We start from the raw sequence: 22,983 nt of genomic DNA on the forward strand, positions 1-22,983 counted from the left end.
CGGCTGCGGGGAACCGYGCAGCTGGCTCGTCTCGTGGGACGTGAGCGCTCCTGCTCCCCCACGCTGTTCCCTGCGCTTGAGTGGAGACTTGCAGAGCGATCACCCTACCCTGCCCTGGAAACCAGACTGGTRGAAGAGCAAATTCCCTTTCCAGACCGGGTACATGGAGTTTGTGGCACTTAGAGCTGGTACCTTTGCAGGTCAGTGAGCACTCGCTACATCTGCACATCAGGCGAGTGCAGACAAATCCTGCTGCACTTTAGCACAGAGCACTATATCCAGCTGATTGCAGCTCCCTCTCCTCTTGTTCCCAGCACAAAATAGCCAGGGCACTTCCCCGCTGTGCTTGGCATTCCACAGCTTGCCMCTTTCTGGAGCTGAAAGCTTTGAATTTTGCAGGTCCTGGGGTCAGCTTTTTACTGGGAAGAAGAGAGGGGAGTGGAGGAACCCTGAGAGCTGGCTGCATGCTTAAGATGACAGCGTTGTCTCCCCAAAGTGACAGTCTCTCTGCAGTCGGGTTTGCAAAAGGACAGTGCAAATAAGGCAGTACCGTGCAGGGGTTTCACCAGAAGAGCTCGCTGCATTTTAAGGACAGTTACCAAAGTGTGCAACTAACCACACTGGGAAGGGTGCCAGAGATTAGCTGTTACTAGTGCAAGAACTGATAGATACAGCATTTGCTTAGGTCTTACTGAATGTTACTGCCGTCCCTCCCAGACTGGTTTAGTTCCCAGACTTCGCCTGTGCTTTGTTTAAATTTCTCATACCATCATGACGCCRTCCARCAGGCCCAGCTCTGCCTTGGGCGCWGACTGCAGCCGCTCCATGGACCACTTCTCGACGATGGAGGCCACGTGCGGGTTCTCCACGTTGAGGATCCGGAAGCCGGTCAGGTTCACTCCAGAGTAGCGATATGGTTCTAGGTCTAATGCATAAAGATCCTTAAAAAAGAGAAACCAGTTTAAACATTTTGTTTAGCTTTGTTTTATTCATCTTTTCTGTGTCAGTATGTGTCTGTGTATGGAGTTGGAGGAGGCAGAGCCCATGGGAGGYGGCAATGAGGACAGTGCCCTAATGAATTTGGTGACTTGTCCTCTCTATGGCCAGCAATCATTACTCGCCAAAAGACAGGATTTTTACGTGTTGGTGGAATTAGGGTGTCRTACGTGTGAGTTCACCTGCACCCAGCAAAGAGAAGCCTCTGCGCGAGAGCTCACTGTCTAAATAAAAGAGACAAGCAAATTGTGGGGAGAAAAGCGGGATTCGGAGCTCTGTAGGAGATGAAATGGTTAGGATCAGCTTGGGATCGCTGCAGAGGAGTCGGGAACTGATCCCTCTGAACCTCTGGGCTGATCCCTTAACGGCACGGCCTGCAGCCGCCCGGCTGTCTGCGGCAGCGACCGCTGATCGGGGCGGTCCTAACCCCGTCTGGCAAGGGTGGCAGCAGTGCCCGGGGCCGGGCCGCTTCTGGCGGCAGGACAGCTTTATCATTGCCTGGGAAGTGCCGTTTCACGTGCTGGGGGTGAGGCAATTAATAATGGCAGCAACAGTAATAGTAATAGCAATGATGACAGTGTGCCTGAACTGTGCAAGTATCAGGGCATGAGCTGAAAGCCTTGGCCAGGGGTGGTATTCTCCATTCCCCATGTGCTCCCTGGGGCTGAACCATTCAGTCCCATCTCCAAAGTTCCCAGCTATCTGAAACCGTGAAAAATGAGGCTTGCAACCACGGCGGGGGAAGCAGAGCTCGTGTATGTGAAGCTCCCTAGGGCTTTTCTGGGGAGAATTTGCTCTGAGTGCTGAAGCCCACAAGGTGCTGCAGATGACAGAGTAACTCCAAATTTGGAATGTCAATTTGCAGACTGCTATCAAAGAGGAACTAAGACTCATTTCTTGACATTACGACCAGCCTACACAGTCTGCAAGTGAATGAGTGTGCCCTTTATACAATTCAAAAAAAATGCCAGCCAGGCAGTCCTCAGCTCTGCTGGCAGCCAGCCCACCAGCCATCACTTGGCAGGCGGCAAGGAAGAGGGCATTTGGAGGCCTGTGCGCTTCTTTAATGCATCTTTTGGCTCCGTCATACATTAAATGTTACCTTCAGGTTCGGGAGGTCTGGAACTCGAAGCCTCGTGACTAGTCGGAGTAGTTTTGGGTTGAACAGCACGCCAAGAGCATCCCACAGCTGTTCTGCTCAGCAAAACCCAGAGCAGCTGACCCAGGGGAGCTACGAGCTGTTTGTTTAATGGGGCATATATAGTCAGATGTTATCCTGAACAGTTTCTGCAAGTGTTCACTGGTAGTAAAAATGTGGGCAAGTGGAAAGGCAACATCACTGTCACTGTGATAGAAGGATGGCAATGAATATGGCAACTGTATGCATTGCTCTCATGAAAGATTAAAAACCCCAAGTTTAAATACAGTATGAGAGCATGTAGCTGTTGCTGTTCTGTGTGCTGTGGCCCGCACTGGTGCAGAGGGACCAAGGGGAATTGCTGGGCGCACATCGCTGCCCTGGGAGGCAGAGCCATGCTGCCAGCCGCCCGGCACGCGGCCGAGCGCCACGCGCCCCGGGGCCGGCGGGGCAGCTGGAGGAGCAGTCGCCCCAAAATGCACCGCCCTGAGCAGAGCATAGCAAAACCAGCACCTGTGGGCGACCGAGGCTTCAACTTCAGTGGGAGAGCTGGGAATTCTTACAGCTGTTTTCCTTTAATAAGTTTTGGGGTTTGATCTTTTCCTTAAATGCTGGCTTCTGACTTTGCGCCCCCAAGGTGCACTGTTGATGGATGCCGTGTTTTAATCTGCAGGTGCGGCCAGGGACTAAGTCATTAATCACACCCACAGAACAGTTCAGGGGTTTTTTTATTGTCTTTTTTTTTCACCTGAAATATTGCAAGTCTCCATGTCTTGTTAAAGGGCATCATGCAAACCAAGCCATGATGTTGACTTTTAAATGACTTATGGTAACTAAGGACAAATAGAGTTGTCTAAGCTCAGACAGATGTTTGTATCATCTGGATATCAGGATGTGCAGCGGGCAGTACCTGACCCCTGGGGCAGTTCTTTCAGGTTTTTATATCTTTTTGTCAGACATTTCAGTTTGTTTTCTGGAAACAGCTGTGGGGAATTAATATTTGGTTGCAAAAAACCCSTCAAGATGTAGCTTCATGCGACAAATTTAATCTGCAGAGCTCCAGGCCTCGCAGTCTGCTTCGCACTGCTGTCACTGCCAGCACTGGCCACCTTTCAGACCCTGCCCGTATTGTGGGTGCCCTCCCCGTCCGGCTGCTCCCCACTGCCCCTGCCTTTCACCGGGTTCCCGGGGAAGCCAACTTCCCTTTAGCTCCCTTGATGGTTCCAGTTTAACTCTCAGCTGCAATTTGATTTATCATCTCCTGGAATCGGAGGATAATTAGGAATGCAAGGTGATTTTCAGAAAGTTTGGGGCTTGGGGAGAGCTGCCCTATCAGTTTGTGCTCCTGCGCAGCCATGATCTACAAACTGAAACGTCTGGGTCTGTTTTCCACCTCATCTACATTTCCCTTCATTCATTATTTTTTGTGCTGCAGATTAATTGTCACCTCCAGCCTACTGCCTTTCTGGGAGTTTTATTCTCAGCATTTCTGTGAGGCCCTTCCCCTTTCTTACATACACTCTCATCTCTCCCAGTTACAACCCTCAGCTTGAGRTCATTCCTGGGAGGTGATGCTGACACTTGATCCTCACCAGATGTAGCATCCACAGCGCTAGGACGCTGGGACACGCTACGAAAGCGGGAGTCCGGAGCCGGGCACGGCCCGCGCGCCGTCGGGGGAAAGCTCTGCGTGGAAGCCCCGCTCCCGATGCCAGCGGGTCGGTGTGCGGCGAGCACTCGTGCACGCAGCCGGCGCGGCAAGGTCGAGGCCGTGTTTGTACAGCACCGTGCGTAATGGCCTCGGCCTCAGATGAGCCCCCAGCACTGCTCTGAGGGTGGTGGCAGTTACCCGTGTACCTCACTATCTGAATAGAAATCACGCTGACGAACTCAAAACGTCGTGGATCTCAGGTATGCTTAGTTTAACAAGATACCTGATTATCAACACCAGTGGAAMACTGTTTTAATTGAGCACCGAATCGGGAGCAGCCAGGCTGGACGCGTACTTTGGAAGGCAGCTCAGGGCGCGGGAAGTGGCTCGGCGCAGCCGTGCTGGCTTCTGGCTTTCTGTAACTCGCAGCAGAAGTGACAGCAGGCAGTAGGGAAACTTCTGTATTTGTAAGGACTCATTTTTACAAGCGGCTGAGAAATCCCTAGAAGTGTCGATCTTAATGGGGTTGTCACTGATCGGGACTTTATGGTATGTAAAAGCTGTGCGTACGTTAGACAGCGACTCAGAAGGGTTTCTCCTTCTCTGTTAGGAAAGCCTGAGATAAGGCCCTTCATGTTGAAGGCAGTGAACTGTACTCTTGCTGCCTAGCAAAATGTTGAAGCGTTTCATGCCAAGTGTTGATACGCTGTACTCAGTATTGACTAGGGACCCTTTAGAAACATTCAGTATAACATAATAGACTAATTCATTAGCACCCCATGGGTCTAGTACTGTAGAAGCTGAAGCACATGCATTGCAAGCTAGGAAAACATCGCCTTAAGGAATGACAGATTAAAATATCTTTCCCAAGATATAACTGTTATTTCAGGAAAGTGGCATTAATTGTGATTGCTTATCTATTAATTTATTATAATTCTTTTTTTTTTCCACCTCCAGGCTGTACCTACACATGAAATGTACTCTAGGCTCAGCTGGGGCTGATTAATAGGAGGTTATCTGGGAAATGCTTAAAGCTGCCTGGAATAGATAATGGCAGCAGGGGTAATTAAAATGTCTTTTGCATTTGAAAAATAAATGTTGCAGTTTTTAAGGGTTAGTTTAGTCTGTTTCTTTCCTAAAGGCAAAAAGAAAAATTGGATTTTCAAAATCGCACAAAATTCAGCAGAGTACTAGACAATAGCATCCTGAATGGAAATAAAAGTGGCATGCCAAACACCCCAAACCAAAATGCCTCCTGGAATCAGAGAAGAGCTGGCCCCTGTTAATGAGACTGAAGTTAATTTCAAGCTGAGTTCTTCTCACACAAAATAAACCTGTAATGTTGCACTATTGACCACAGTAGAGATGGTCCTGGGGCTTAAATGCACAGGTRTATTTGCACTGGGCTGCAGATTCACAGGTACGTTCATCTTCCAGGGTCTGTATAGTTGCAATGAAATCAAAATGACTGAGAGGGGAAATATGGACATCCTTCTCCCTTGCATTTCCCACCACCGTAACGTCCTGCAGCCGTGCCACACGCACACAGGGAGGGCACCCCGCCAGCCCTCCCGCTCTTTAAAGCACCTCCGCGTTTTCCACTGAGGCTCAGCAGCGAGYGTGAAAGGTGTTTGCACAGATTAGATACTTTACCAGAGTGGTGAAGATGAAGTGGTAGTATTCTGTCATCATTCCCATTGCCATGGCCTTAAGGAGAGTAGGGAAAGGAGGTTAGTGTGAGCGGATACAACAATATAACAACTGTGCAAAATAAACCACTAAACAGCTGATCTGGTGCATGCAGCAAAGCATAACTGAAATGGGGGGGGGGTTGTATTTCCCTACTCAAACAAGAGGCAATCTTACACAAACCTGCACAGAATGCCAATAAAGCAGCCTGTTCTTATGGTTACAAGACTATGTGCTGGCTTAAAAAGCTAGAGTAAAAGGTTTTTTATTTCTTATATTTGTATTTCTGTTGCTCTGCACCTCATGTCCCTCAGCATCCCTGCATACAACACATGCATAGAAATGTCTGTGTGACAATCCTKTCTGAGTATAATAGCCAAAAGAGTCTAATTACCATGTAGGACTGGATTTAGAAATACTTCCTGGGACACTAAAGGTATGGGGAGAAGCGAGGACATCTCCCATCCCTCAGCCCTTGGAGATCGTGTCCGTGCTGGCCAGCTCTCAGACAGATGAAGCTCTATGGGCGCAGCCCTGGCACAAGGGGTGATTCTTGCACATTGCCGGGATTTGTGTAGGTGAGCATGGGAAAAATGTGCTGTTCTGTGAGGTTTATCACAAAATCATTAGGGTCCAAAGGGACCTCGAGGGGATTACTCTGTCCAGGACTTCACCACACAGAATGGAAATACGTTTCTATGAAAAGGGTCACCTTGAAATTGTTCCAAATGAAGGACGTACCTGTGGTTTTGATTGTGGTGCTGATTCTGTAAGCGTGTGTTTTGGAGTAAACACATGCAAGAGTGCTTTAAAATCTCCACTGATGGGAAAGGAGCTGTAAGTCCCCCTAGGAAATACTTGCTTCCCTTGGTTTTCTGTTTGGTTTTGCTAAAATTACTAGGTCAGAACTTGGCTCCAAGGAAGAAAGTGACAGTTTGAAAAGAAGCAGGATGTCAAACAACATGAGAAAAAGAAAGGATCCAGATTATGAGCTTATATATTGTAAGTCTAGAGTGGGACTTTATTCTGTGTTTTGTGGCCTGGAATACCCTATAGAAGCTGTGTCCATGCAGCTGCGTGCTTGCAGTCCCCCTCCTCCCCTGCCCAAGGTGGTGGATGTACAGGGCTGTGTGGTAGGTCTCTCCTGACCTGCACACCAGAGTGCAAAACCTGGAGCTCACGAGATCGTGTCCTGATATGTGGCCAATGTGCGCTGTCAGGATCACAGCCACGGGGACAGWGGTGCAGATGTAGCCAAAGAGATGATGCAAAATCAGTCGAGAGAAAGCAAAAGTATGAGATTTTGATTCACAAGGTGGTAATTCCATAGCTGACTCATCTCGGGGAGGATAAAAATTCCAGTCTTGCTATGAGAAACAAGTGCCGTGTATTTGCAGTCTGTGTGCAGAATACATCTGGATTTGCAGCGGAATCAATAAATGATAAACCTGGTGGATAAAATACAAGCAAACACCAGGAGGAGAATGGGAGCTCCATTAAAGTTAAGGCAGGCACATCTGTGCGGTGCAGAGTGCAGCAACTGTTCAAAACCAGCTGCCAGGAAGAAGAGAGAAGCTGTGAATCTAGAGAACAGATGTAAATCATTAAAAAGTGACCAAAAATGAGCAAGGCCAGAAAAACTTGGATAATGTAGGAAGGTCTTATGAACAGGCTTAACACTTTTAAGAGTTTTCTGAAATGATTTGTTTGTCCAAGAAGGTAAAATAAGGAATAGTTTGATATCTCCGTCATTCCAAGAAAATCAGACTTGCTAAACAAGTGGCACTCTCACTYGTACCCCTTGGTGCCCTGGAAGCTGTTGTGTCACGATTCATGGATTACTCGTGTTTCAAAATACTGCCCAGGTTATCTGCGAACGGCCGTGCTCCTCCTGTCTTTTGGGAGAGTGTTGCATTAAATAAAGTGCGAGCAAGATCTGGACAGCCTTGAGGCTGTGCGCTTAGCCTGAGCTACCATAACGGCAGCAACTGTCTGGCCATTTTGTGTTGCCTAAAGACTGACAGTTATAAACAACAGGACGTGTTGGAAATCTGAGTGCAAGCCATGGGAGAATTTTTTTGTCACTGGTGCTGCATTAGGGCTGGCAGTGCGGTAAAAAAGCTGCAGGTCTTGCCTGCTAAGAGGAAACACTAGAGGTCAAATGTTTGTATATTTAACTGATGTATTTACTAAAATGCTGCAAAGGGCAAGTAACAASAATAATAAAAATACATAACTGTTAGTGTTTCAGAGAGGATTCAGGCCCGTGAAGTATTAATTCCGGACAAACAAAATATGGGGCCTCTTTCCCTACTGCCTTCGCGGCTCAGGTTTTCTGTGTGCTGTTGTTCTTCCAGCAGTGCAAAGCAAATGCAAAACTGCTCTGGTCTGTGCAGAAACTTTTGGGTTTACTCAGCCCTGACTTTGAGCATCCAAATTGCAGCGTAAGGAGAGCATTTGAGGCATGTTTTTCTAGTCCATCCTATGGAAAAGACAAAAGCTGTTTCACAAGTGAGGACAGCTGCTGCAGATGTGCATTCCTCACTCCAGAGAGAAAAGTTAGGAAAAAAACAAAGTTTCTGAATGTGCTAATCCTTCAGCAAATATGAATGCCAAGAGTGACTGAGACAGGAGGGTCGACTCCGCTCCGAGCCGTGGCAGGGTTAAACCATAATGCATACAGATAGGCAGAGAAGCCAGCCAGTGTGTGATTCGGGTTTCTACATCTTCCCAAACTCTGAAGACATTTAATATTTTTTCCTGAGCAAAAGTATACTGTATAATATTGCAAAACAGAAATCCCTGGTTTGAGTCCTGAAAAAAGCCACACGCACAGAAACACAGCCAGAAGGACTCAGGAAAACCTCTTTCCCTCTAGTCCCCCCTCTCCTGTCTTCCCTCGTTCTGTACTCGCAGTGATGAGCAGAGCAGATGGCACAATAAACTATAATAAACTGCGTAATAAGTGAACAGCACCAAACACAGCCAGCATGTTAAAATAATAGGCAGGAGGCAACGAGTCCTTCATATTGCTTTGTTTAATAACCCCTCCTAGGCTTTCCCATTCCTCTGAGCGCTTTCCTTCACTCTGCATCAAGCAGGTTGCAAGAGAAGCCTCTTTCTCTGCGCTCGCTTGTGCAGCCCTTCAGGGGACACGTTTAATCTATCTRGTAGTCTCTTGCTGGCTGATACGAGCAACACTTCTACTGGCTGCTTTTCAGTGTTCTTTGCGAGAGCATTTTCCTCTGTCTYGTGCTGACCCTGAACCGTAACGGCACATAGATACGAGGAGGTGAGCCTCAGACCTTCTGGTATGCGAAAGATGCCAGTGGAGGAACTAAGGCAGAGAGAAAAGAAGGCCAATCAATGGAAAATCACTGACATCTGGCTTAAAGTCCAAGAATTACACACAGCGCTCGTAAACGGGCACAGAATGCAGTCACTCTCCGTTCTGCCCAAATCTGTGGTTTCTTGCATCAAGACACATGCGTATGGGCGTAACTCGGGTGACATCAAGCCCAAACGAAGCGTTTGATCCGATGCCCTCTGCAGGCTCATGTACTCCCAAACCTGGGGGCTGAAGCAGCACGGAAGGGAAAAAAGATATTTAAAATCAGCAAGCATCAAAAGCCGGTAGAAGGCTAAATGAGCAGTGACAGAAGTGGCCCGGGGCAGAATTTTCCCTGATCTGTTGTTGGCAGAAGAGAGAGCAGAGGCTGCTCCGGGCGGCTGGGGCCGCGGGGCGGCAGGAGGCCGGGCGCGGGAACGGCCGCGGCGGCGCGCCGGGAGCCGCTGGCCCGCCGCAGCGCCGCACCGCGCGCACAGCTGCTGGACGCGCCTTCTCCTCCCACAGCGGTTTTGTCTGCTCTTAGGGACAGCTGCGTTTCGCTACTTCCCGTTCTCTAATGATGGCTACATTTTCTGCAGAAATCCAGTAGCATCCTTAAAAAATTAAATTCAGTGAAAATTGCAAGTTTTGACTAAACAGTGTAGACAGGTTTATTTCCTCGCCTTTATTGCTACCTGTGTATCTGTGTTTCAGCTAACGCTGCTGAAAAAGGAAAATATCAGAATGTTTGTGACTGGGGAGCAGGGGGTGTTTCTCGGTGGTAATGTTGAGCTGCACCCTGATCTTGACTTTGGTGTTTTCTCAGTACTTAATGGTGCCACGTTCACATTTTTCTAAGATCGCCCTTTGTTTCAAAAACTGCGTCATTAGATCTAAAACTAAATTTACACGTTGTACGTGTAGCGTAGCTGTGGAAGGCTGCCAGAAAGCTGCAGGTCTGCCCGTCTCCCGATGGACCCAGGGCAGGACTCTCCCCGGCGCCCTTCGTCCCCGTCACCCCCGCCAGCTCACCTGCTTGAGGATCTGAGCCGCCATCACGTGGCTGCAGTCGAAGATGATGCGAAATTCCCTGCCCCGCTTCATCTCCTTGAGCAGAGGCCTGGCGTCATCGGTGTCCAGCGGGAGCTGGCGGATTTTCAGCCGGATATTGTACCGCGACGGGGCCATGATGAGCTCTTGCAGCCGTATAAGGCCTTCGGGCATTGCACAGAGACAAACCCACCGCGTTACGGGAAAGTCTGCCTTTGCCATGCAGGCAGGGTCAGGATAAACTATTTCTTTCGGATTTTTTTAATGGAATGCAATCAAGCTCTCCCTCCCTCTCTCAAATGAACATTCTTAAAGATATATCAAAGCAAAGCTGTCATCTGTAAATCACTTAAAAAAYCCGCTATTTTGAGAACGGTTCTCCTCAGGCAGAATGGCTTTTCTTGGCACTTCCCTACTGGCCCTGCATCCAGCTAAAGTAGAGCTCAGGTCCCTGCACTTCTTAGGAGGAGTCCTAATCTCTGACATCTCAGGGGTCATGGCATATTTTCATAAGAAAATGTGCCCATAGAAAAGGATAGAATGTGCTAACCAGCTATAAATTTAAATCTACAGTATTTACCATGCACAACAGCAAAGGAAAAGAATCAAAATTTGCTTAGATCTGTGAATAGCAGAGTGCGTAATGGTCCCTTAATCAGCACTTGCAATTTTCCTGCTCCCCTTAGAATTCATTTCTGTTCTGTGCACAAGGTGCAAAGCTATGCTGGATGCAGCTGAGGAGGAGTTACTGGGTCTAACATTGCGGGAAGAAGCCTAGTGCAAGGAGGAACAGAGACTGCAGCGTGTCCCTGTGCATAGTAGAAAAAGTGCATTAGAATATGCCATGAAGGGAACATACTGTGACCCACATTTGCAAAACAGGAGTGTCAAGCTGCATTTTCATCAGCCCTCCCCTAAAGAAACCACTTGGTTCTGTGGAATTGGGTTGGACAGGATATCCAATACGTCTTTTGTTTGGGGGCTTTTTTAAATCTATAGCACTGTGCAGTGCTTTGCTTTGTTTCACTGTCAACAGTATTCTTTATGTGAAAAACTTTGTCAGCTATGTTTTATAGAATTAGCCAGGAAACAATAAACTTTCCTGAACGGCTTTTGCTTTTAGCTGGGAAACTGCATCCTAAATGGCAGCCCCGGAGCAAGTCCTTTGCGTGCGCAGACGCCGCTGCAGTGCCAGACAGCAGAGAGCTGAGCCGGGTTTCGCCGGCGGACAATTAATCCCCCCGACACGCTGTCGGCTGCGGTGGTGCTCGCGGTTACCCGGTTTTTAAAGAGTTTATGGAAGAAATGCTTTAGGAAGAGTCCCAGGGGCCTCCTGCAGCGCTGGCCCGGGGGCGGGGGCCCCCGCCGCCCGCGGCCGTGCCCTGCCAGCTCTGCGTGAGGCCCTCTGCTCCTGTGCTAAATGGGACCACGGTGAAGAACCTCCCCGATTCCCCCGGCTCCGGTGCCTACCCGTGCTGTCGTCGTAAACCACGGTGGCTGACCTCCATTTCAAATACTGCACCAGGTCCAGAATGGCGTGGCTCAGAGAGGCGTAGTCGGGGTACAGGTTGACATAGAAAGTGTCCTTGTTATCCAGGGGATGGTGCTTCCATCGAAGCTGGATGTGGGGGACCTCCAGCGCGTTGCAAATAGACTGGACGGCGTTGGTACAGGAGCCTTGTGAAGGTCCAAATATTGCTACAACCCCGAGAGCAAGCTGGTCGCAGGCTGGAAAGGGAAGGGAGCGAGCGGTCAGCGAAGGGAAGGACAACGTGCGGAGCGGAGAGCCCGGGGCACCTCCTCGCCCGGGGACGGCACGAGCGGCAGCGCCTCAGCCTCGCCCGGAGCGTGGAGCGGGGCTGGCACGGACAAGCCTCCGGGCACTGCCGGCAGGACGGGTACTGGACGCTGCGGTAACGACGGGAGGCAGGGAGAGGAGTGTGGCCGGCGATGGCGAGAGGCACGGGGCGAGTTTCTAGGTCGGGGAATGACGGCCACAGCCTGCTAGAGACGGTCGAGCCTCCAGCAATGCGGAGGAAATTCCTCTCCGTCGTGAATTTGCATTCAGAAAGCTGCCTGTGCATTCGTGTTCTGGGCAGCTCTTCAGCCGGGGCTGATGTAACGCTGAGCCCCCAAATGTGCTGGGGAAGGACTGAGCAACTTGCGGGGCCGATAACCGAGGCTGCAGGGATGAAACGTTCTCCGGGGCCWGACACGGCCCCTTTCACCAGCCCTCAGCAGCACTTGGGCTGCATTTCTGTTGGTCTTAACTGAGGATGCTCCAGAGAGCAACTGCCGCTCGATGTGACTACGGGCAGAGCCTGCCCGGTTGGAACAGCCGTGAGGGCTGTGTCCTCCCCTTCAGGGCTTCGCTCACAAGTGATTCAAATGGGCTGTTACCCGATAATAAAACATGCTGGTGTGTTAGGAAGAGAGGGGGATTTGCACACGAGGAATTGCCGGGGGTACAGTCAATCAGAGGCATGGCCTGCGGACCTTTGCTCAGGATGAGAAGCAAACGCTCAGAGGAGTTGTGTGAGGTTTGCAGAGGAAAAGCGTCCCTGTTCGCGAGCGTTCGCGTGCTCCGGAAGGTCAGCTCCTGGCGGACTGGCGGCCCGGATCTCTGAACGCGGCTGCACGGAATGGGCTGCCGCGTCGCACGCCGACCCATGCAATTGTTTTTTGCTGAGCAAATGACCACAAATCTGGTAACGTGTGATATGCTCTTACCTTTCTTAGTTGCTTCAAAGCTGTCGTGGAAGTGTATCCTCTGAATGTCATAGGTTAATGTTGTGTTAGGCAACAAAGTTCTATTTCTGTTAATAATATTGGCAGAAAATCTAAAGGCTTGCTCTTCAGCACTCATAACCTGGGCATTGGGGCCATCTGCGTACTCAAAGATTCCTCCTGAAAGACAAGATGAGACCGAAACACAATTAAACTTTGCAAAGGTTGGTTCATAATTTTGTGCAACAAGGACCAGAAAAGACTTTTGGACAGATCTGTGACATTTGCAAGGTAAACAAGGCTCGCTCCCAGGACATTCCTCGACCAACATAAAGGCACGAAACATTTGGTTAAGCTGATCCTTTTTGTAACACGCAGGTTCATAAAAGTATTCAGAATGTTAACTTTTCAGGGCACAATGGGAAAAAAATTGAAATCTTGAAATATTCAGAACAGAACAAACAGAAAAGTGGCATCCCATAAAACTTTAGGACCAGATCTTTAGAGCTGAGCACTATCACTGTGAAGAGAAGCTCCAGGTCYGCACTGGGTGGAGTTCCCGCAGGTAAGGCTCCTGCTGCCCTGCACTCCCGTCGGGGCCGTGCTGTGGCACTTCCCTGCCGTGTCCGTCCATCTCCGAATCCTCGCAGAGGACGCAGGCAGTGCAGCAATGCTGATCGCTATTTTTAGTGCCACTTTTAGGGCCTTTCTCGTCTTTTATAGTTCCTCATGTTCACTTATCCAAGTTCTTAATTCAGACCAGCAGAGACTTCTGAATTTGCCTACCCTACAGCTTATCTGCTCAATAATGCACATCTTGAATGCATGCTTCCCAGCGTTCAGAAGTTGTTAATGCCATTACACCTCCCCAAGGGCAACGAGCTCGTGTCACGGTATCGCTAGTGTTCTTGGCTCTGTATCTGTAAGTCTTGTCCTCAGTTCCCCACTGGCAGTCTCTCTAATTGAAGTGACTCAGTGCACACGTAAATTATGTAATTGTATATTCTTGTTTCTGAGATGTGGGAACGATCTTGTGCCCCTTGCAGAACTATGGAAAGACACATAAACCTTGTTTTATCTTATTAAAAAGCAACTGAAAATTAATGGATAAGTGAGATAAGCAAGTGCAATTGGTAACAGATGGTCTCTGGGTTCATTAGCAGAAAGAAAATCTTCCTCCTCAATTTAAGGTAGCCCTAAAATGTTTTGTTATAGACAACAGATGTCTAGTCAGCCCTCCTACTTTTTAAGCAACTGCATGAATCCTCCTCCATCGCTCTCACTTCATTCAGTGACGTGGCAGTAGAGGGATCAGATGTACGTCCAGCCTCTTGTCCAAGGCTGAGTGAAATAACACTAGACAGTGTTAAAAGCACTGGGACATAGCCCTGCTTCTGACTTTTCTACTCCCCCCAATCTTGGCCAGTCACTTCTCTCCTCTTTTCTTGCAAACTTCATGCATCTTTATCCCCAGTTGTAAACTGAGTGTAGTAATTAATTTACATTCATAAATGTCCAAAAGAAAAAAAAACAAGCTAAAATCCAAGTAAACATTTGAATTATTCACTGCATGTCTCTGGGAGAAAAAAATATTACTCATCTCAGTGCTAACATGGGTAAAAGCGGTGGGGGGGAGAAAAGGGCACTGAATGCTCATTCTGGAGATGTAGTTCAATCTCTTGTAATTTTCAGCAAATCACTTGTGACCAGATTTTCAATCTAGACTGCTTAAAAATGTAGACAAGAGCCTAGCAAAACTGTCGAAGTGCCTGATTCTCAGTGGATCATGCCAAAATACTCAGTTATTGACCACCGCAAGGAAAGTTATTCCTCTTAAAAGTTTGCACGGTCTGGTGCCACAGTCTAAGTTTCATAGGGCAGGGAAAGTTCGTACACAATATTACACCAGAAACAATGAACGGAACTAAAGTGAACACAAGATTCACCCTTGTCCTTCTGCTCAAAGGGTTACTGCGCAAAACATTTTAGCAAAAGAATTTTTGTTTTCCAGCATCATGCTGAAACACCTGGGTTCACGTTGCCTGGACTGTCAAGCAGCTGACCTTACGGTTTCTCTTTGCTCAGAGCCTTCGGGGCTGCTCTTGAGCATCTCTTGTTATGATCTAGTGGAAGGACTATTGCGGACTATTGATGTTCARTCCCAAATAAATTAATGTTCCAGACACCCTTCTGGATATAGCAAGTTTCTTGACAGAAAAGGATTTTCTGTGCAACCACCCCCGTTGACTTGAATTTGATGCCAGGCAATGTGCAAGCAGACGGGCTCAAATAAGGCATCTGCTGAACACCCTGGGACGGYGCGAAGCCTCCTGCCGCTGCCGTGGTGCTGAAGAGAAGCCACCGCACCCAGCGAGGCTCTGGAGGAAGGCAGGCGGCTGCCGGCAGGGCTCTCCCTCGCGCCCGGACGCGCTGGGAAGAGCAAGGCGACGGCGCCTGGCAGCGCTGCCTGCCGTCTCCGGCCGGCGCTCGCTGCTTTTCTCTTAGCGGGGCCGCTCTCCTTCAGACAAGTTTGTTTCAATCATTAGTTAAAGAGCCTAATAACCAGCTTGAAACAACTGATTAATGTATCGTCTCCATCGTGCTTACATGCCATAGCCGGCATTAATTTGAAAAGCCAGCTAATTATGAAAACAATTGTTGCAGCTTTTCCATGTTAGCGAAATGGAGACTATCAGCTTGCGCTGTTGAGCGAATGAGGGCTGCGGCCCCAGACGGCCCCGCGCCAGCCTGGCAACCGGGAAAACACGGCTGAAACGAAGCGATGAGAGCTGGCGGTCTGCTGCAAAGCGCTCAGGCCAGCAAACCTCCCGCGCCGTTTCAGTTCGCGACGCAGCGAGGTCGGCACAACTCCTGAAATTGTTCATTTGTCCTCAAAACGAATACCCTGCTACTGCTCCAAAGCAAACATTTCCCCAGGTTGTGTTGATAAGAAAAGCTGTTCCTTGCCAGCGGTGAGAAACCAGACGCTCATGAGCCCGTTGCAAAGCCAAGACTTTTCGATTCCTGCCCTTGTTTTGGATTTGGTTTTTTAAGTACATAAATAGGCCTTTTTATTTYCAGGTAGAAAACTGTTTTTCCTTGAAATAAAAGACACTGAATACCTGCTATTTTTGGCAGTAAACAACATTAGGTAGTTATTGGTGAATCACCATTTCTAACTCCCTTCCATCAGCACTGGACATGGTGAAATGCTGCCGAGAGTGAAGCAGCCAGGAAGCTTCCAAAGACGGCTGTTCCCCAAAGTGACAGTGAGCATCTTCGGACGGTGGCACTAATGCGGATCGCGCTGGCCGGGAAGCGCACTGCCCCGGGTGCAGTGTGCCGCTGGCTGCCGGACAGAGCCGTGGAGATTTCTTAAAATTCAAAATGAAAATCCAAAGTGAATGTCTGAAACWACCTTTTAGATCTCAAATCAGAAAAGTAATCGTATGGCCATGCCACTGGGAATGAAAGGGAGCTGCACGCGAAGGGAGATACAGCTGCAAGACGCAGGAGGATCTCACTCTGCCAGAGCAGCAGAAAATTAGTTGGGGTAAAATCCAGATCCCATGAAAGAGCAAAAATCCCACCGATGTCAATCAGACCTGTCCCAGGTCTTTCTGCATCTAGCCAAGATCCGCTATATAGCTGCCACTCTTGAGGCGATGGTGCTGGAAAAAGACCTTTGAAATGGCTCCGTGAGTGAACCAAAAGGAAGCCTCAGTGGCTGGGATGGGAGTCCTGTCCTCGTGCTTGAGCTTAYCCCTGGCTGCACTGCTCAGCCTGAATGCAGACAGAATTATTTTTAGCTTTGCAAGGTATTTTAGGTTTTTACTTTCTCTCCCCTTCYCCTGTTTAACAAAACAAACAGCTTYRTTCTCAGAAGAAAATCTCAACAGCACTCGGTTAGAGGTGTGATCTCTTATCTTTTACTCCTTATAAAATCACGGAGTTATTTAGCTTTGAAGAACTATTTCTGATAACACTTTTCTCTCCCCCGCTGACAGTGTTGTTAACACATTTAGACAGCTTTCTGACAGTCACTTTCCATGCGACATCCTGGAAGAAATGCTTGTTTGGAAATAGCTTTTACCGAGGATACAGGCAGCCCGAGTTGCTCCCAAGGCTCCGGAGGAGGAAACGAGCGGTCCCACCGCAGTCTCCTGGGCTTCGCACGCCCACGGTCTGCGTTCAGTGCACCTCTGAGGTCACGAAACGTCGCGTCTGGGCCCGCGGGGGCGGCTGCAGCACGACGGTTTGTCCTCTTCTGCACGAGTCCGGACCGGGCGGCGTTAGTGAGCGCCTCGTCCTCCCGGGCGATGCTCGGAGAGCCCCCAGCCGCGCTCCGGGGCAAGGCTGCGGGAAGCCGTGCTGCTGCTTATCCAGTGGGCTGAATGTCACCACGACGGTCCGGGTCTGCTCGAGGGCCGGTGCCTGTGGCGAGTTACCGCAGGCAGGAGGTAGGGGAGAGCTGTCCCTGCACGGGGCCAGCGCCCCGGGGAACGAGCGGAAGCCCCGAGATGATGGCCCGTTCAGCCTGGCAAAGGCCGGCTCCAATGTTATCGTACGGACTGCCAGGGAAGCAGCAAAATCCAGAAGGAATAAAATCACCCAGAAAAAAAAGGAGGAAAAGCAGTAACTAATTTGTTCACAMAAAAAAAATCTATTTTCCCTCCAGGAGCTGCTGTGGGAAGAGCCTCAAGCTAAATGCCGCTGAAGATGGACGGGCCCCGCGCTGGGGCAGGTGCCGCGTGGCCGCAGCGCCCAGCGGCCGTGCCCCCGGGGTGCTGCTCCRGAAGCAGCTCCCGGGTGGACTGGCTGCGGGAAGCCGGCACGCAGCGACCCGCCGCCCTCCGGCCCCGCTTCAGCCCAGMGCCCGGGTGCCGCCCGGGGGGGGCCGGCACCCCGCCGACGTCCCCGGTCCCTCTCCCCCGATCCTTCGCGATCTCCCGCCTGACTCCGAGTGCCGGAAGCGCAGGGTCGAGCTGCAGCACCTTCCCTAGCCGTAACCGTAACCCGGGAGTGGAAATGATCTCTTAGGAATGGCAGTCGGTTTCTGGTTTTGACAGAACAACGGAAAACAAGGATCTGAATCTGAGTCCTCTTAAACTGCTGCTGATCATGCATCAGCCTTGTCACGTCAGAGCGGCACTGCTTAATGTGATGCAGCACGGCCGCGTGTCCGGGGCCTCTCCGGCCGCCCCAGCCCGCAGCGCGCGGGAGAGGCCTTCTGCAGGAACCCGCTGCCCGCTGCCCCCCGGCGCAGGCTCGCCGTGCCCGGGGAGGCTGCGCTCCCCGCCCGTGCCGAGTGACAACACGCAGGAGGGGGCTCTGGATTCACCTCGAAGCTAGTGCGTCTGGGCTCATTATGCCTTGCCTGTATTCATTATCCTTTTGCTTTACAAGAATTAAACAGGAATTGGGCTGGTCCCGGGACAGTCTGACGTTGCTCTCCTTCAGCAGTTTCTTCGGCTTAYGTGTACGTGGTATTTTCTGAGTGCTCCAGAGCCTTGCAGCCACAGACTGAAGACCTTGATGTTCCTGGCCAACTGGAAATCTCCTCCGCWTACACCATATCCAAGCACCTGCTGCAGCCCTGCCGTGGTCTGCTGCCCTGCCGCCGGGTGGCTCTTGGCTGCTCCGGCCRGTGTGGCTGAATTTATTTCCTAACAGCCTTCGAAAGAGGCAAGAGGTGGCAGTGGGAGGGCAGGAGCTGCAGCTCCAGCTCTGCTTCGAACCTCCTCGTGCGCTCAGAGGGAGGGATGGCTGGTCCTGGGGCAGCCGGCAGCTTCCCTGTTCGCCCTCCTGGTGCTGCCGGAAAGCGAAGGGGAAAATCCTGATTCCCAAGGGGGAGCCCTGGCGTTGCCGGCTGCGTCAGAGAGGCCGTTCCCGTTCCCGTTCCCGTTCCCGTCGTGGCGGCGGCGGGGGCGGCGCGGCTCCCTGCAGCCCCCTCGCTGCTCCGCGAGCTTCCGCGGCCATCAGCACAGCTAAGGGTGAAGCTGCCGAGCTGGGACTGGCGTTCCCGGAGCCTTAGATTTAACCCTGTTCTGCAGCATAATGAAAGACCGGGTATTTGCTGAATGATGCCAAGAAAATGAACTGAAGCAGAAAATCAGATATGCAAAATGTGTGTGTCCTTTAAGGATGAAATTTCTTGTTTGCCAGGACAGAAGGTTCAAGTGTAGGTTGATCCACTCCAAAGCGTGTGTTCCCAAGAGACAGCCTCTCTCTCTTTTTTCATTTTGACATTAAATATGCAAAATCTTATTTCATTTGCACTGTATTAGGTACTTCATGTCACAAGGGTGACGTTCTCGTCTATGTATAAGCTCTTTAACAGATGAGCAGTCAAGTGGCAAAGAAATACATTATTAATGTTTCTGGTTAAATTAACTGATTAAAAGCACTGTAGGTAAAATGTACGTATCAGCACTTTAGTTGCAGTAAATGAGAAATTAATGGAATAATGCGGCTTGTTTTTTAATGAAAAGTGGGATGGTCTAAAAGGATACACCACCTTTAGCAGAAACGGTAGTGTAGGTCTGTGGCACGTGTCAGCCTTGGTGCCTCCTCGGGACTGTTCAGCAAACGGCACGGATTTGCTTCCGCGCGTGTCCGAGGCACAGGGATGGGGCAAGGCTGCACTGGGAACCTCCTCGCAGGGACCCGTGCTGTGCCGTGCCGCGTCTGGCTGTGCCGTGCCGCGTCCGGCTGTGCCGTGTCCTGCATCCGGCTGTGCCGTGCCGCGTCTGGCTGTGCCGTGCCCCGCGTCCGGCTGTGCCGTGTCCTGCATCCGGCTGTGCCGTGCCATGTCCGGCTGTGCCGTGCCCTGCGTCTGGCTGTGCCATGCCCTGCGTCCGGCTGTGCCGTGCCGCGTCCGGCTGTGCCGTGCCCTGCGTCCGACTGTGCCGTGCCGCGTCCGGCTGTGCCATGTCCTGCATCTGGCTGTGCCGTGCCTGTGTCCGGCTGTGCCGTGCTGTGTCTGGCTGTGCCATACCCTGCATCTGGCTGTGCCATGCCTTGCGTCCGGCTGTGCCATGCCCTGCGTCCGGCTGTGCCGTGCCGCGTCCGGCTGTGCCGTGCCCTGTGTCTGGCTGTGCCGTGCCCTGCGTCTGGCTGTGCCATGTCCTGCACCTGGCTGTGCCATGCCTGTGTCCGGCTGTGCCGTGCTGTGTCTGGCTGTGCCATACCCTGCATCTGGCTGTGCCATGCCCTGCGTCCGGCTGTGCCATGCCCTGCGTCCRGCTGTGCCGTGCCGCGTCCGGCTGTGCCGTGCCCTGCGTCCGGCTGTGCCGTGCTGTGTCTGGCTGTGCCATACCCTGCATCTGGCTGTGCCATGCCCTGCGTCCGGCTGTGCCATGCCCTGCGTCCRGCTGTGCCGTGCCGCGTCCGGCTGTGCCGTGCCCTGCGTCCGGCTGTGCCGTGCTGTGTCTGGCTGTGCCATACCCTGCATCTGGCTGTGCCATGCCCTGCGTCCGGCTGTGCCATGCCCTGCGTCCGGCTGTGCCGTACCGCGTCCGGCTGTGCCGTGCTGTGTCTGGCTGTGCCATACCCTGCATCTGGCTGTGCCGTGCTGCATCTGGCTGTGCCGTGCCCATGTCCGGCTGTGCCGTGCCCTGCATCCGGCTGTGCCGTGCTCTGCATCTAACCGGCTGTGCCATGCCTGTGTCTGGCTGTGCCGTGCCTGTGTCCGGCTGTGCCGGGCCCCACGACCGGCCGCACCGGCGCCTGCGGGGGCCGCGGGAGCCGCCGTGTCGGCAGCGCTTGCCCGGCAGCGGCTCGGCCGGGCTGCACCCGGGACTGCGCGCGCGTGCAGGGGCTCGMGCTGTTCGCAGCTTCTGGGAACAAACCTCTGCTAGTCTGGGAGGGCTCCGTGCGGGCTCTAACCGGCAGCGTCTGCTCTGCCTCTGCTTTGAACCAGCCCTTCTCCTGTTGCATGTTTTACATCTGAGAAAGAGCATTTACCGCAGCGGCAACGCGTAACCCTGACCGAGGGAGCGGATCAAAGCGCTAATCTGAGATCAAAGGCCTTCAGCAGTGCTACAACAGAAATAAATTAAGTTAGCAACAGATTTGTTAATGATATTTACATTTATAATTTGCATAATACATGATTAAAATGAAATAGGCATTTTTACTTTTTAAGCAGCATCAATTAATTAAAAAAAGAGCCGCATCGTAATCTCCTAGGAGTAGATTCTCGTAAAGATAACGGCAATGAAAATGCAAAGAAACCGAGTTTGCCAGAGAAACGGATCGCAGGCTAGCTCAGCTCTCCACAGTGACGGCGGCACCGGCCGGGCGCCCCGAGGGCCGGCGGGCGCCCGCAGGCTCTGCCAGCGCGCTTTSAACTGGCCGGTTTCTCTGCAAAACGCGATCTCGCAAGCTTTGCTGCTCGCGCTCAAGTCGTGCTTACAGATAGCTAACCAAATGCCGCGACTTTGATGAATTAGCGATTCAGACCTGGGTTTTGCACGGTTGCCGCCGGCGTAGCTAAACCACAGAATTTGCTCTTGCCTCTGCTTTGAGCTGCCTCCCGCGGCTGGGGAAAACCGGCTGGATGCGATGGTGCTCGGCCACGTTAGGCTGCTTCCCCGCCGGGCCGGTGGCGTTTGAGCCCTTCGTAATCTTCGCGGCGGCACATGAGGGGGAAAATCGCTCCCCAAGTTTTATTCTGACTGTGTAAACTCGGCAAATTTGTCCTGGTAATCACTGATAACAGAATAAATCAGGCATGCTCAGATGTCATTTTTATAGTCATGTTTTGGGCTATAAGCACATTTTAAGCTGTAATGTATGGGAGAAAAAAATGTTTGAAGGCTTAAAATTATTAAGGATCTATAACACGGGTTTTAGGCAACACAGCTGTAAATATGTATTTCCACGGCGTTTTACTGGCCTGCAGCGTAATCTGCCGTTCTGCGCGACGTCCGCGCGGCGCTCGGCCCGGCTGCCCCGGGGCAGGGACCGAGGCCGCCCCCGCCATCGCCCGGGGACGCGGGGGCTGCGTGCGGGCGGCTCCGGCGCCCCGCGGCCGCGGGAGCCTCGGCGGCCGCGCCGGCCCGCGAGGACGAGCGTGGTCGGGTTTCTGCGCAGAGCAAACCGGCACAGGAAAACGCCTCCCGTCTGCGGCGGGCGCCAGAGGCGGTTCCCCCGGACCCGCGTCCTCCTCGCGCGCTAGCCGGGCTTGAGCTGCCGGCGCCCGCCGGAGCCGGGCTGCTCCGCGCCCTCGTTAACCCCTAGCATCCCTTAGGCTACGGGATACGTTTGGTGGGAAGCAGGGGCCTGACGTGGCCTGAYGCCCCCGTCGCCTGCCGCCGCTCGCCACGCGTTTGCCCCGGTAGCGCCAGGCGCTGGCAGCCGGCAAAGCGCCGAGGCTTGCTGAAGCTTTCTGCTGTTTTATTACCTGCCGTTTCGCAGCTAAAACCCGGTACAAAAAAGAAATAGAAGCTATCCTGTACCGAAATGAAGTCGCCAAGTCTCAGAAACGCAGTCCCAAAAATTCCACCCAAGGTAAATTAAAATTAGCGTGTGTTAATTAAATTCTACGTAATTATTTATTGCTAAGCCYCAGCTAATAAAAGTTAATATCCACCTGGCATATAGCATACAATACTAGACTTAAGAAATYTAAATTAAATCCTACACTTCATTTACAATGTAACCAAATACCGGCAGCAACTGATTGTTTCTCATTCTTATGTTGATGCCTCCAAAAATCAGGGCTCTAAGAGAGATGATGCATTGAATAGCAAATGCAATTCTGCAAATATTATGACATATTGTTTGTCATCTGCCCTAAATATTTAACAGTTCAGTTTTATGAGATTTTTATGCCACATGCTGTGAATTTGCTCCTGATAGATGCTGAATTTTCAAACCGACGCCGCACCGTGATTGACAAAATGGATTCCTTTCAGGAGCTGGCAGTCCTGAAGCCTGTCAGGGTCTTGTCTGCTAGCATCTTGTCTTTCGTTCCCCCTCTTTTTTAACAGAAAACAAGGAGAAAAAGGAAAAAAAAATCAAAAAAGTTCTGTGGAAAAATTGTTTCTGCATAATCCCCTCTACTCTCTACGGAAAACCTCCGTGCAGGGAGAGACCCCGGGGCTGCGGCGGGCGCTGCTCCGTGCCGCGGCCCCCGGGGCAGGCGCAAGATGCACCTGGGAGATCTCGTTGCCTCCCTTAGCCTCTCTACCTGCTATTTTAATGTAGTTAAACTGAAAACAAAAAGGCTTTCGCTATTTTCCTGTCACCTGTATTTACAAACAGCTCGACAGAGAGCAGGGAATGCAGAGGGACGTGCTGAAAACTGCCCAGCAGCATGACTGAAACACGAGAGTAAGAATTTTAAGTTCCCCTGAATTATCAAATCCAGCTATTAAAAATCTTTGCTGTCTCTTAAAG

General features: G+C 51.3%; 1 protein-coding gene across 1 annotated transcript in view; it reads right to left on the minus strand.

The window, feature by feature from the left end:
• GRIK3 (glutamate ionotropic receptor kainate type subunit 3) overlaps positions 1–22,983 on the minus strand; it is a 213,708-nt gene that overhangs the window by 47,772 nt on the left and 142,953 nt on the right. The window contains exons 9-13 of the mRNA XM_085313244.1: positions 12,583–12,759; positions 11,323–11,580; positions 9,835–10,016; positions 5,439–5,492; positions 768–941 (exon numbers count right to left, since the gene is read on the minus strand). Coding sequence (XP_085169370.1) covers positions 768–941; positions 5,439–5,492; positions 9,835–10,016; positions 11,323–11,580; positions 12,583–12,759 — 845 coding nt within the window. The remainder of the gene's footprint in view (positions 1–767; positions 942–5,438; positions 5,493–9,834; positions 10,017–11,322; positions 11,581–12,582; positions 12,760–22,983) is intronic.

This window comes from Rhea americana, unplaced genomic scaffold (assembly GCF_003343005.1).
Source record: "Rhea americana isolate MKP2758 unplaced genomic scaffold, rheAme1 scaffold_380, whole genome shotgun sequence".
Classification (NCBI taxonomy): domain Eukaryota; kingdom Metazoa; phylum Chordata; class Aves; order Rheiformes; family Rheidae; genus Rhea; species Rhea americana.